Consider the following 15,971-nt stretch of genomic DNA (forward strand, 5'->3'; position numbering starts at 1 on the left):
TCTTTATATAAAACAGTAAACAAATAAGGGCTGGATAAATTGTATACACTCCGTTTAACTGGAAAAAAATATGCCTCACTGCCAAAAATTTAGAATAGCAACACTGCATAAAACCTGAGTTCCTCTTAATAATATGACAACTTTGCGCATACCAACATAGTATCATGGGGATGCCAGAAGAAGAGAGAGAGCAAGGAATTGAAAACCTATGTGAAAAAATGACAGAAAACTTCTCTAACCTGGTAAAGAAAATAGACATACAAGTCCAGGAAGCACAGAGAGTCCCAAACAAGATGAACTCAAAGAGGCTCATACCAAGATACATCATAATTAAAATGCCAAAGGTTAAAGACAAAGGGAATCTTAAATGTAGCAAGAGAAAAGCAATTAGTTAACTACAAGGGAGCTCCCATAAGACTGTCAGATGATTTCTCAAAGGAACTTTGCAGGCCAGAAGGGATTGACAAGAAATATTCAAAGTCATGAAAAGCAAGGACCTACAAGCAAAATTACTCTGTCCAGCAAAGCTATCACTTAGAATCGAAGGACATATAAAGAACTTCCCAGACAAGAAAAAGCCAAAGGGGTTCATCATCACAAACCAGTATTACATGAAATGTTAAAGGGTCTTCTTTAAGAAGAAGAAAAAAAAGATAAAAAATATTAATAGTAAAATGGCAATAAATACCTATCTAGCAACAATTGAATCTAAAAAGCAAAATAAAAGAACAAGTGGAAGAGAAACAGACTCATAGATATAGGCAACATTTTGAATACTGCCAAATGGGAGGGGGGTTGGCGAGCTGGGTGAAAAAGTTGAAGGGATTAAGTAGAAATTGATAGTTACAGAATAGCCACAGGGATGTAAAATACAGCACAGGGAATATAGTCAACAATATTCTGATAACTGTATGATGTCAGATGGGTATGAGATTTATTGGGATGATGACTTAGTAAGTTATATAATGTCTAATCACTGGATTGTACACCTGAAACTAATATAATATTGCATGTCAACTGTAATTAAATAAAAAAATATTTGAAGAAAAAAATGTTTACACATGTAAAGGGATCTTGAGATCTAAAGGTTTGAGAAGCATAGATTATAAACCATGAGGGAAAAACCTCATTAGGCCATAATTCTCCCCATATTTCCCAGGTATATGGAGGGGAGAAAATGGAAAGGGGATATACTGGATAGTAGGTAGGTATTACACTGTTTGTTTTCATATGTTAATTTACCGAATTTTTTCCTTACAACAGCCTAATGGGTATGATTATCCCTATTTTACAGATGAAGAAACTGAAACTCAGAGAAGAGTGGTGACTTGCACAAAATCACTGCCTAAAAGAGACAATTAAGATTACAGCATGCATCTCTTTGATTCTGAAGTTCTTATTCTTTCCACTATATCACATTTATGGCAGAATCCCTGCACCAAAATTGGCCAATGGCCAATCAAAACCCATAAATGCAGAGACTTGGTTTATTATAATTTCTGTTCTAAATCGAAAAGATCTTATTTGACTGATTTCTTTTATTAAAATTGAATTTATTGGGGTGACATTGGTTCACAAAACCATACAGGTTTCAACTATACTACTCAACAAAACTATTACTTGCACAGTGCATTGTGCTCCCATCGCCCAAAACAAAGTTTCTTTCTGTTGCCATTTATCCCCCTTTTGCCCACCTCCACTTACCCCTGTCCTCCTTTCCTTCTTGCCATTACCACACTATTGTCTGTATCTATATGTTACACATATATACTTTTTCCTTAATCCCTTCACCTTCTTTCAGTCAGCCCTTCAACCCTCCTCCCCTCTGACAGCTGTCAGTCTGTTCCATGTATCCATGCCTGTCTCTATTTTGTTCATCAGTTTATTTTGTTCATGAGGTTATATGCTATTTGTCGTTCTCTGACTGGTTTATTTCACTTAGCATAATAATCTCCAGGTCCAAACATGCTGTTGCAAAAGGTAAGATTCCCTTCTTTTTTACCGCCGAGTAGTATTCCATTGTATAAATGTAGAATAGCTTTATTATCCACTCATCTATTAATGAGCACTTGGGCTTGACTGATTTCTAATTCTTCATTTTTGGCTTGTTTTTACTAAATCCAGAGAATAGTTGGCACACTTACTAGTGGCTGCAAATTTGGATTTATAGAACAGTTCTTTCAAACTTATGCTAGTCAATATCAAAGGGTAGATTTTTCTAGTGAAAAGTCTCTTTTGCTTTTTAGGTTTACATAAGCAAGCATTTATTTAAATATTCATTCATCAAATATTAATAAAAATCTACTTTGTTTACTAGTCTTTGGTAGCATGACACGTGAAAATATACAGATTAAAATTAAACAATATTGTCACCTCATTTTCTGTAATCACGTTTGATCACAGTTTCCCTTTTAAATGAAAACCATAAAATGAAGAAACTAAGGTATGCTTTAGTGACCATTAAATGATATATTTTAATATTGCTTTATTGAGCTGTCAGAAAATGCAAGTAGCAATAATAGTGATCTTTTATTAGGGGCTCACTCTTGTCAGGTGAGAACCATTGGTAATATTACTGGTTTCATGTGGAGTTGCTTCACTAGAGTAACATTCCCAGTGTCTTTCCCCATCCCTAGTTCTTTCTCACCCAAAGGCGGAGCAATTTACCTGATTAGTGCATCTGGGAGAAGAAACTGAGCATGCTTGACTCAGTTTTTCTGGGCATCTTTTAAATCTACTTGCAGGAAGAATACATTTAAGCTTGATTTCTACCATGTTAAAGGCAAAGGGAATGTTTGGGGGATTGGCAAAAATTTGTTTCACGGGAAAATCCATAAGGAAGTCTAAATTTACCCACAGATCTAAGCCGTATTTTTCAGTTGAAACATACCAATGAGAAAAGCTGATGTTTTAATCTCCTTCTGTCTGATTCTTATGTCATATTGCTCATTGGGTTTCAAATTCAGGAAGGTAAAACAGGAATATTATTTTTGGTAGAAGGGACAAGAGTAGGGTACCTTGAGAACTGGATTCTTTCTCAATTGATTCTGAACTTGAGAGAAGACAGGATGTTTATTTATTGGCCCTGAAGAACAAGACTATGTGCCAGATAATATCTCATTTTACATATATTATCATCATTCTATTTTCCAGAGAAAACACTGAGGTGCTGAGAAATTAACTTGTTTGAAGTTACACTATATTATGTGGAAGAGCTGGTATTCAAACTCAGGTCTCTCAGACTCTGCAGTTTTAATCTCACCTCTCCACTCTCTCTCCACAATGGGTATGATTCTGAAAGCTATTCAGATATAAAAAACAGGAAATAAAAAGTTATCACAATCTGCCTTCAATGACTACAGGTTTTAAATTCATTTGGAAAATGTAAAGGTCTTGGAATGTAGAAAATATTTAAAATAATAACATCTTATATTGATTATTAAGATACTAGCTAAGCCTGTTCTTTTTTCTTTCTGGTTATATTTTAAAGGATTTTGGGCTAAGGAAAAAAAATGGAAAAAAGAAAAATGGGGTACTCAGTTTCTGAGAAAAGCAAAATCCAATATGAACAGCAGCAGCCCCTTGTGGTCTAAAGGGAAAAAATCGTGTATCTCTAATTATGGGGGTGGAAATATGTTTTTAAAAAGAATATATGTACATATTTAGCCATTTGACTCAGTTCTCAACCCAACACATTAAAAAACAGATGCTTTAAAAAATGATCTGTTGGCAAGATGCTTGTTAAAATTTTATCTGTTGAAATATTAAAATTCATTATGAATTAATTAACACATTATATAAAAATAAAATGTTTTTGTTTCATCGTTTTACAAAGTACTATAATCAGTGGTGATTAACACTGGAAATTTTGTGTATCTTGATATGTATTGCTCAAAAAGAAACTAAATTTATAGGATTACCACTAAATTGATGACATTTTCTGTCTTCACTCTTGAATTCAGTTGGCAGATGTTTTCAAGAACAAAAAATTCTGTCTTATTACAAAACATATTAAGCAGGTTTTCCTGCCAGGCATGTTTGACATGATGTTTATTGCTTAGACCAAATCAATCGCCTTAATAAGCCATAATATATGCCAGAACGTACATTATTTCATATTTAAGGAAAGTTGCCACATGAAACAGTAGGTACTTTTTGATCTCTCAAGCTCTGCTCCTAATACATTACAAACGTGCTAAATAATCCAATAGTCATATCTATTTATACTCATTTAGTAAGTTAGGCAAAATTATACTATGCTAATCTTAAAGTTTTCGATCTGGATTCTACTTTATTTCTTCCTGTGCATGCTAGATATTTGTAAAAATTTGAAAGCAGATTTTGGCTATTTACTAGGTTCCAGAGAAAAAGAAAATTCAAATATTTGTATATACTAGGAAAATAAATGGTTCCAGAGATTAAACAATCACTGATTATAACACAAATTAGTTGAATTTCATTGCTAAAACACAAGAGAGAAATGACTTCAGTGGCATTAGCATAGAAAAGAGGCACAGAGAAGACAGGATATTTATCAGCCTTCACCAATATTTTGGACATAACCCAAGTCAGAACATCAAAAACATTTTTTTAAAAAGAAAGCTTCAGTTTATCAGAGTTGGCTGTTTCTGAACAATTGCAAAAATTCACATGAATGCTGAAAAAATTACTCAGAAAACTAGACACCACATATCCTGCATGTTAAGGAATAAGATTTTTATGATGGGTGTCAACAAGCAGTCACTCCATAAATATTTGAGTATCTTCAATGTGTAACTCCAGGCACTGCCAAGATTCCTATTCCATAAATGTCTCCTCCACATTTGAATTTTTCCTTGTGTGGCCATATAATTTCTTCCCCCTCCTCCACTTCTAGCATTTAAAAAAAATGTTCTGGGTCTAATCTTCCTTACTTCCTATTACCATAGCCCACAACTAAGTCTCTTAGGGAAGAGAGATTCAAGCAGTTTCAACCCAGGATTTCATCGACTGGCCTCAAATCACTTCTGTGTAGATCCGCCCATGTGGAACACAAAGAACTATAAAATTCTTTTAATTGATCTTCTTTCTTATTTGGAGTACTTGTCCAGTTTGATACCAGAATAACCCTAGTTCCGATGCTGCAGGTCACATTATCTAGGTATCTCTAGACTGAGGCCTAGGCCTAGTTTTTGTGCTTTGGTCTCCTTCCAGGGGATTGGATTCTAAGTGTGCAGGTTTAGTGTCTGTTCCTCACTTCCTCACAGTATGCTCTGTACTACTGCAAAAAGTGGCTTATATCCGCTTATTCATAAGGATTGACATGCAGTTCCAAAATCTATAAAGCATGCTCAAAGATCTAGAGGATTCTGGGGAGATCTGGTGGAAGGTCATGAAAGATAAATTGGTAATATTAATAATATTATGAGACAAAGATAGAAGCAGTGTTTCAAGATAGCCTATGATAAATTCCATATAAATTAACTAATCATAATAACTTCCAACAATCAGAGTAAGGAGAGGTCACTGTTATGGTGAGAGGAAAACGTGTGCTATCAGCTGGATACTACAAGATGGACACAATCTGGATTAAGGGAAAGAACAAGAACCAACGTTACAGATCCCAGAAGGCACAGTGTGTACAGGGCGCAGCAAGAGCAGTCCACCTGTATTCTTATCGGCAAGTGTATGAAACAGAAACAGCAGGAGGTCAGAATAAAGTATTTACATTTTCATCCATAATTTTAGCACCAAGATGATACAGCTGAAAATGAAAACAGAATATCTGACTCTTATATATTCAGATGAAAATGTGTAGATCAATCAAAGTATCAAATATATCTTGGCATACTTTTTATCATTCACTTTTAGAATGTCCTCTCAGCCACTAGATTGGGTAGGGGAGCAAGAATGTAATTTTTTTATTGTTTGTTTTGGTTTGTTTGAATGTTTCCTCACAGAAAATCAAGTAGCAGACTTTAATACTGCAGGATATATTTTAAAAAGCTGGAGTGGTTTGGGATTTTAATACTGGCTCCAACACATTATTAAGTAAAAATTTATTGTGGAGGTTCTGCTCTGCAAATATTCATTATGAAGGCTCTGTTCTAGGCTCTAAGGGTGAGGCAGTTAGCAAAACAGACTAAGTGCTTGATCTCATGAAGATAGGTTTTGAGCCACATTCTACTCATCTGTAAAATTAGATCAATATTAGTGACCCTATTGAAAGAGAATAACATATACCTTAATATATATTTATTATTAATTTATATATTATAAATAGATGTTATAGATAAGTTGATTATAGACATTTAATAGTATCTATTAAATGACAACTGGTTAAAAATCTATATAACAATCACATGTGGTTCACTCTATCATATCATGATTTTATTCTAATTGGTTTAGTTTTCATATTTCAGATACACATTATTTTTAAACAGTTAGAACAAGGCAGTAAAGAAGAAAGAGGGCACGAATGTACAGTGACCAGAAGTCCTGGTTTCAGACTTAGTTCTCCCACTTATTAGTCGTGCGATCCTAGACAAAACGGGCCATCTGTGCACCGGTTTCCCTAACTATAAAATACGGGTAAAATGTCCTGCCCCACCTGCCCCACAGGGTTGTTTCAAACAATATACGATAAATTTCAAAATACAAATGTTTAGGAGGTATATAAATAAAAGTTAACTTATCGCCATCACATGCCGTGCTTTGTGTGTGAAGGTGACAAGCCCATTATATTCAGACATATGTAGAGAGAAGGAAAGTACTAGAAGAATCCACTTCTTGAGAGGGTCAAAACTGCCCAAGAATTAAAGCCCGTACACAAAACGGGGCCTCTTCTCCTTCGTACCATGGGGCCCTGCCTTACTATACAGAAGTGTGTTTGAAGGCTATCAGCCTAATGCTGCTGGTTTGCACAATTCTGGAAGATTTTAAGAGAAAGGTGTTTATTAAGAAAAATAACATTTCATAACTCAGGCTGTTATTGTCTGCTAGCCCTTTTGATGGGAACCTAGACTGTTAAGTGCAATGGAAAAAGAGAGGGGCCAAAAGACATGATAAGGAAAGAAGGAAAAATGGCAGCACTGTGAAAGAGATAAAAGAATTAAAGAAAATGACAAAGGGAGAGAGAGCAGATCTTAACAATGAAGCAACATAAAAAGATTTTTTTCTCTTGGTGTAAGAAAAAAATCTGATGCAGGGATAAACTAAACAGATGTGAAAAATAGAATAAAGAAAATGCACACAGACAAGAGAACAAAAGGAAAAATCAAAGCAATGGTGACAAGATAAAGACAAAATAGAAAAGAGGAGATAAAACCTACAAGACAGATGTCAGACCTAGATGCTTACTCTGTACATAGCACAGGCAAATAAAGGAAACTATTTAAGGAGAAATAAAAACAATACACAAAATCACTGTGTGCATTTCACTTAGGCAAGGGAAGTCTCTTAATGATTTGTATATTTCAAAACCCTTATATGATTCGTGTTTGGGGTTTGGATATCAGAGATAGTTTTTTAAAAAGTCTGTCTTAAGTTGGTGGTTGATAGGCTGGATCATATCATTGAAAGCTGAGGACAGCCGACAGAAAAGGAGACGTAATGACCCTGATGCAGTCATAGGGAAGAAAGGCAGTGACATAATTGCATTAGAACAAGCAAGCTTACTCACCGATTCCAAGTCTAATTGCTTTCCCCCCCAAAATAATATATTAATAAGATGCTTTTCAGAAATTTAAATACTATAGTCTGCGAAACTTTTACATGGTTCATTGTTTGATGTGCTCTGGGTGTTCTTGGTCAAGAAGACATGTTTGTGGCCTTGTGAATTGATGTGTGGCTTTCACGGCTGCTTATGTGTCACAACTTACTCAACAGACTGACCTAGAATTAAATGTCTTGAATATTTGGAGTATAGTTCCAAAAGTATAGTGATTATGCCTTGAACTAGAAGTATATTAAAGAAAATAACTTTGAAAGCCATGTATTTCCCATCAAAGGTGACATGAAATATTTTATTAATGAGCTTCTACAGTAGATGTAAAAAGAGCTCAAGCTGAATAATCCCAAAGTCTACTACTATCTTACAGTATAATTTATAAAACGTTAATTACCTATGTTTAAATGTTCTGAATTGCTCACTTTTGAAGAATATATCAATTTACCATTTTACATACCCTGTAGCATTTTTGACATGCTTTATTATTAAATCATATTTCTAGAATCCATAATAAGAGCTTTGAAAACTGCATGAGTCTGTCTCATATATGTAATGCACAGTATATATCAAGCAGGATGTGTCAAAGTGCAAATAAAATTGTTTGTGCCCCCTGCAGAATTAGAACTCCTTGGGCAGCACTGCTGTAACGATTTCATGCTGCTAGCATTACAAAGTGCAAAGGTTCACTGGGCAAGAAAAGAGCAAAGGACAGGGTTCCCTCATTACACTGTCCCCAAACTATCCTAGCTTAAATATTTATTAAGATATTAATTACTCTTCCTCCCTCCATCTGCCTACAGAAGTTAGGCTGAGACAGCGTGGATGGATGGTTGCTTGTGGGAAAACAATGCATTTACAACTATCACCACTCGAGATGAAGACTGATGTTTTTTGTACAGTGCATTGTTAACTGCTTTTGAGACTTATATAAAATATCACATTGATATAAGAATGATGTGTTTGTAATTTTGAATTAAAAAGCAGAATACATTTCATTCAATTAGCACCCATGGAAAATAAATGGTTAAAAATTAAGGAATTAACAGCTTCTTTCAAAAGATAAACAAAATAATTTATATGAAATAAAATAAAAAGAAGATAATGAAGAAAAGTAATGATCTTATTTTTTACTTACTCTGATATGCAACTGCATCATTTCTTTTTCTCTTTGAGGGTTACGATACTTCTCATAGAAATCACGTCGCTTCTTTGTTTCTTTAGAGACTTTATCTTTTCTTTCCCGTTTTTCTGCTGGTTCATCTGTACTATCAGAAGATGACTGTACACGTACCTTCGGCTTTTCTACTTCAATATAGTTTTCATTGGGATTCAGAACTATTACTCCGTATCCTTCCTGTTTAGAAAGAAGAGAAGACAGCTTAATTTAATCCTAGGAACCATTTCAATTCATTAAAAGTTCTTAAAATTCCACAAGTTATTTAATATATTTGCATATTCATTAAAACATTTCTTCATAAAAGATTATAGTTTTAATTTTTCCAAAAGAAAGTGGTATAAAATTGTTTGCCTGGATCGTGTATGTAAATAACCATAATCTATAAGAACAAAAAAAAGTAATTGTAACATAAAGATTATAAAGCTTAAATTAAAAAAAAAGGACTTCAGATCTTCTAGAACCCCCAAAATAATTGAAATAAATTATGAATTAAAAGTACACTTTCAAACCACATTAATAGTTATAATATATACTTTGAGAAAATAACCTCTTTGAAATTGAAGTTTACAATTCAAGTTGCTTTTGTTGGATTTTCTTTCCTTTACAATTTGTGCTTTAATAAGCATTTTTTATTTGTTTGAATGATAAGAATAAATAGAATCTAACATTTACATATGTATATTATCAGAATTACATATGTATATTATCAGAAACATATAGTGTCTACTTATGCACCTTGGATTTTTTTTCACCTCTCTTCTTTCAGAAGGCCACACAAATCATAAAACAAAATAAATTAATGTCTTAGTATAATGTATGGAAGCAAATCTTTAACCCCGAAACTGCTTTTCATTTTTTAACTACCATAAAAATTCTCTTTATAAAGAACTAGTACCAAGAAACAAGTTCCAAAGTTTAAAATACAGCTTATTGAGCTATTAAACCTTTCTAAGTTTTTAAAACACTCTTTCCTGTCTGATTTAATTCTAGCAAGGCAAAAATTTCTATGGTTGTAATTAAGGAAACTTTGGTATTTATACTGTTATAATGCATGCAATATTCTAACATGAGAAGATAGAGAAGGGTAAACAATTACCACTGACAAGCATGCACAACACACATTTTTGAAAGGATTATGTATCTGGTCTTTTCTATTCAATTTTGTTCTGTGGGTGTCCCAATTTTGCCTTGTACAATCCTGTAAGGTCATACTTAAAACATGTATTATATTGTGGTTAAAAACATCAGAGCTACAAAAAAATAAAGCTTTAACAAATAATCCTTACTAAAAAAGAAAGTATGTTTCCAACACTATAGAATCTTCTACTTTGTTTGAAATTTACTTTTTTGCTAAACTAATCATAAGAAGATGATTTTAAAAAACTGATAGTAATAATAGCATAGACTCAATTATCTTATTTTTAAATATGCTACATTGCTGCATGTACTTGTTTTTTTAACAGCTGATTTCACAAAGTACGTACAAACCTCACTGGTATCCTTTCAACTTGCCCCCCCCCCCCCCCCCAAGCATGAGATAATATTATTGTCTAAAACCATGGTTTGGAAATTTTGAAGATCACTGAAGTTCTGATTTTAGTGACAGGGCTGTTAATTAATATATAGTTGTCATAGATATATGAAGACCATATAATAATATGTACCAAACTGATTAACAATATACCACATATTCTTTAAAACATGCTCAAATAAAACTCTAAGATAAATACCTCTTTCATGAAAGCCTTATAAAATACTTTACAAGATTTTAAATTTAAACATTCTACATCAAAGCACAAGAGAAGGTTTTTTGTGTTTTATTTTGTTTTTAAAGTTTCTTAGCTGGTAAGACAAAGTTTTACCAACAAAAGATATTTTATTTGCTCCTGCTTTCTTCTAATCTGTATAGCTATTCAAAAGTCTTGTAATTCTTTGTGATCACTGTCAGGTAGACAGATTGTCACTTGGTGATTTTCTACAGTTGGACACACTTGACTAGTTATTAAAATCACATTTGAAGGAAGTTCCTACCCCTCTTCCTTGTGCCTCTTACAACTTTTCACGCCCTTCTCAAATTTCAGCTATAACTTCTCCTCCCACCAAAAGTAAGTTAAAGAACACTGTTGCACTCTGCTAAACAGGGTGAAATAGAGGCATTCAGTACACTGTCTCTGGTGTAAGGAACATAGTCAAAAAAGGTCACCATAGGCCAAAAAGAAAATTGCCTCCTTACTAGATTCTGTACTGTGAGTAAGTGGTCTCCTGTCATGTTTCTTCCCTGCCTTCTCTGAGCGAACTGAACTTTAAACACACACACACACACACACACACACACCCTCATACATAAGTTATAGATGAAAATAGTGACATACTACATTTTAATGACCAGTTGAAAAATTTACACAGAAGATAACAAAATAGGACTTTAATAAATTGATAGAACACTAGCATCTTCTTTGCAAAATGAATGAATTCCAAAAAAAGATAAACTCTTTAGGCAAAATTTAGAGTCACAGGAATTACAACTCTTACCCCAATTTATAACTTAATCATTAGAAATAATATTTTCTTAATATCAGGTTTATTTGAGCAGAACTTTATACTTCAATTTTTGGAAATCATGAATTGGAAAATTATTGTACCTATTTGATTTTAAATGGATTCTGAAATTTGATGTGTCCCATCTAAATAAGTATAAAACAGACACACATAAATCATCAAAGAAGTAGTATTTGTCTAAGTTATTGATTATGTAACTGAAAATTACATGACTCATTTGTCCAATTTTATAAAGACACAATGTCAATTTTTCACCAAGGCACCAAGAGATGAAAAATGATTCTATTTTAAAATCACCGCTATATAAATCAATTAAAGAACTTCTATTATTTAGATTTCAACAATGAATGTTTCTCTTTAAATATCTGAATTATTTAGAAAATATTTTATCATTTAGAGATTTCATACTGCCAATTTAATTGAGGAAATAACAATCAAGAAATATTCAGGAACATTTTCTGCAGAAATGAGAGCTAATTTTAATAAAAGTCTTTGTTGAAAATTCTATTAGCATTCTGTAAAAATCTTACATTTTTCAATTAAAATTTTCCTGATAAATTAATTAATGCAATATTCACAAAGACCATTTATCACCATTTTATAATGAGTAGGAAAAAGCTAAGTAACAAAATAAAGTTAACTATGCATTTATGTGCTCTAATCACAGATATGGAGTAAAACTTCATCTTTTCCTCTTCTGTTACATGCACACACTGTCAAACAAATCCCTTTATATAATAAAGCTACAAAGATTTTTGCCATGTCAATAGTAAGATATGGAAATCAAGGAGTCAAAGCAAATAGTCAAAGCAGAAAATATACCAGTAGTTAAATTTAACTATTTTAGGTAGAATAATATCAATTTATATCTTTAAAAAAAATCAGAATAAATAACGCTTTAAAAATTAAATCTTTCTATTCCTAGTAACTCAATCAGTACACATAGAAACAAGTGAAAAAAGATCCCACTTTGACCTTTAACAAATATACTCATAAAGTTTTACAAAACTACTCTATAAAACTGGCATCAAATACAATATCATAAAATAACTGTACATTGCCATTCAAACAAGAGAATGCTTAGAAACTTCAACATTTTATATTAAAGTATTCCTTTTATATTTAATTTTTCCTTAAGCCTGCTAAATATCTCATAAGATGAAAAGTTGGGTATTTCAAATAAACATGGAGATTTATATTATCTTTAACAAGATAAAACGATCAAACTGATTATCTAACATTGTATAACTAAATAAATAAAACTTCTGGCATCTCTCATAATGATTTACCCAAATCAATTCCAATATACAACATTTCAGGAGACAAAGCATACGTAAAGTTGTTAATTAACTCATGTTTGATTAAAAAAGTAATAAACTGGACAGATACTGATAAAAGTAAGTTTTATCTCTTTAATTGATCCCATTGCATTTTTCTGTTCTTTTTGTAGCTCTAACTGTAGCTTCATTTTCAGACTAGTGTTTATAAGGTATAAATAATAGGATCTTAATCAGAAACCCTCAACATGTTATATAGTTAGATATAGCATTTTATTCAGTACAAGTGCTTGCTGTGATTTAAACAAATACACAGGCCTCGAGGCGTTCTTTACTTTGAAGTCTATAGATGCACTTACTAATAAATAATAGTTCATTTATCAATCAATCAACAAATAATGGCTTAGGTCAGAGAGGTCTAAAACAGACAGGTGATGCCAAACACAAAGAACCAAGGAGGCACTCTTGCTAAAGAAATTACATCAGTTAGAAATGTACTTATCAAGAAGATTCTACAACTAGATATCATTTTTAAATGCCTGACCAAAACCAGAATTTACTTTGACCTCAGGAGAAACCTTGCTAAAACTGATGATTTATCCAAGTTAATTTACCTAAAAATTACCAATTATAAAGAAAATTAAAAACAGGAGCAAATTCTACATTTTTTCAATTCTTTTGTGGTTAGTTAAGTAAAAAATCAGCTGAAAGTACTCAGCTCTGCATATTAACCTTCCAATACTGCAAGCCACATGTGACCAAAGGGGTCAGGGGCCAGAGTAGAATCCTTTGACCTATGGAACTATCCATTTTGGTCTTCAGGCAAGACTCTGTAAGAGATCATTTTACACAGATTTATCAATCATATTTTTCAAGTTCAGCATTCTCTCTGCTTGGGTTAAAAGAAGATGGGTGCTTGTCCTTAAGGGAAATGAAACCCGAAGTGTTTTAACTATAAACTACATCTACCCATGGTTAAAATGGACAAACCACTGTCCATTCATCTTTTCTGAAAGATGTATGTTGTGTTTATTCTCATCTTTTTCACAGGAAGGGTATGTATATGTCACTGTTGCAACATCCTAGGTGCAACAGTGAGATGAGGTCATGACAACCAATCAGAAGTCACTAGTGAAGCGTTAAAGTAAACATAGCTGTTGGAGCTGCAGCTCTGCTTGAAAAATGCCCCCTCCATTATTTCAGCAATTTTCTCAAGATGTGACCTGGGACTGAAATGCCTGAAATGTCACTTGACTCCATTTTGTGCTTCTTCCCAATATGCATTTAGGTAATAGCACCCTGCTAATATCTTGTAAATTGTTTGTCACAACCGTGCTTCAACCTGTAGCTCCCTAAATTCTAATGTATATTCTATAGTATAAAACTACCATAATATGAACCAACACGGACCATCCCAGTAAGTTTGCGACTTCAAATAGCTCATCAAGTTAGTAAGTAAAAGAAAACATCCTACAAAAAGTTTTCAGAGGACCACCTGTTGTCTATTATTTTTACATAGCACTTACTCATAAATCATAACACAAGGTAATTAATCAAGCTGTCAAAGAGAAGGTCAAAGGTTATATGGTAGAGTCAGAAGGTCATGCATGGGCTGATAGAGGTCAGGGTCACACTGCATTCCTCATTATCAAGTTGGGATGAGAGACGGCCCAAGCAAACAAAAGTGAAAGCAGATGGAGAAGTGAGTGGATAAAAAAAAAAAAAAAAGAAAATTTCACAAACAAAAAGAAAAGTGAAAGAAGACTGTCAGCTGCCTTCAAGTAGAGAATAGAGGAGAAAAGAAATAAACTGAAATGTGCTCAAAGGAGCTCAAGAACATAAAGAAACTACAGTTTTATTAATTAAATAAGTTGAATATAACTTTTCTTGGCCATTTTATAAGTGCATACTAAGCAATATTAGAAAATATATGTGTGCTATCTTTATACCTTCCCTAGTTAGTGTGCTCAAGATAAATTAAGGTAAAGGCACAGAGTTCCAAGGATAAAGTATGATTACAAAAAAAAAAAACCCCACAAAAACTTATGAGGGTTTTTTTTCCCCTTTAATATTGTCTCAGGGTTATTACATACATGCAAATAGTTTTAAGCTATAGGATAGATAATTTCTGAGTACGATATAAGCATATCCACAAACATAAACACATCATAAAAGTCCTTTTGAATAACAAAACAGTTATAAAATATTCTATTATTACGCTGGCCTGAATTAGATGCAGAAAACTGTGCAAAATTAGCTGTCACCCTTTGCTCAAAATCTTTGTTAATCTCATTTTGAATGTTTGCAGCTTTATCAACACATGCATCAATGTCAGCTCCTTGGTTACTGAACCGCTGTAGTTGGAAGAAGATATAATTAAAATGTTTTGGCACAGAAAAGGTGAAATTGTATCTTCCCTTGTTCCCTTAGGAGTCTGTAAAACATGAAGGATATATTGACAAACACACACCCTTGTCTCCGGTTCTGACATCCCAGGTCATCCAAGTGCTATTTATTTTAAAATATTCACTTTGCACTTTACCCATATTTTCACTGGCTATTCTAACTTTTACTAGGTTTTAAAACATTATGTTGCTTAAATTTCATGAATTTCTTTTCTAATGATCAGTATCATATTAAAGCATTCTGTAAACAGCATTACAAAAACATTTGCCATTCATTATGCAGGACAGAAACATGTTTTAATACAGCATTACAAAATCTTTTATGTTCTTTGCTTCTCATTCTTATAAAAAGAATCAAACATACACCCACACATTTACACATTAAACTAAAAAGAAATAACAAGCTACAACTGTTGCCCAGTCAATGACAGATCAAAATCCTTATATGGATATAGGGAACCCTATAGACACACCTCCTTTATTACATGGTCCCAACCGGACTTGGTTGGACAAGTTTTTGTTATGAACTTTCCCGTTGTGCATGCCAGTTGTACCTTTATGTTTAAGAGTACTGAATGAAAGTCCAAAGTTCGCCTAACTTCTGATTAAAATCCATTATGAAACTGTGTGAATATAAAAATATTATCACTTTCACCCCATCCGATACCATGCAATATATGCTTAAGTTTTTAAGTTACTCTTAAAACCTGCTTAAGAACCATGGTACATAAATCATTTTATCTTAAAATATGCCACCTTTCTCTTTTCTCCCAAATTAAAATATCACTTTTGAAATATTCTTGTTGTTCTTTTCAAGGATATATCAGTGCTTTGCTTGTCGTTCT

At 33.0% G+C, this 15,971-nt stretch overlaps 1 protein-coding gene across 4 annotated transcripts in view; it reads right to left on the reverse strand.

Annotated features, from left to right (window-relative positions):
- The window catches only part of ARB2A (ARB2 cotranscriptional regulator A), a 306,630-nt gene that overhangs the window by 168,266 nt on the left and 122,393 nt on the right, over positions 1 to 15,971 (reverse strand). For all 4 annotated transcript variants that reach the window (XM_087815446.1, XM_087815443.1, XM_087815445.1 and 1 more), the window contains one exon: positions 8,844 to 9,062. In XM_087815446.1, the coding sequence (XP_087671572.1) occupies positions 8,844 to 9,062 (219 nt within the window). The remainder of the gene's footprint in view (positions 1 to 8,843; positions 9,063 to 15,971) is intronic.

Source organism: Miniopterus natalensis, chromosome 3 (assembly GCF_054644295.1).
Source record: "Miniopterus natalensis isolate mMinNat1 chromosome 3, mMinNat1.hap1, whole genome shotgun sequence".
Lineage (NCBI taxonomy): Eukaryota > Metazoa > Chordata > Mammalia > Chiroptera > Miniopteridae > Miniopterus > Miniopterus natalensis.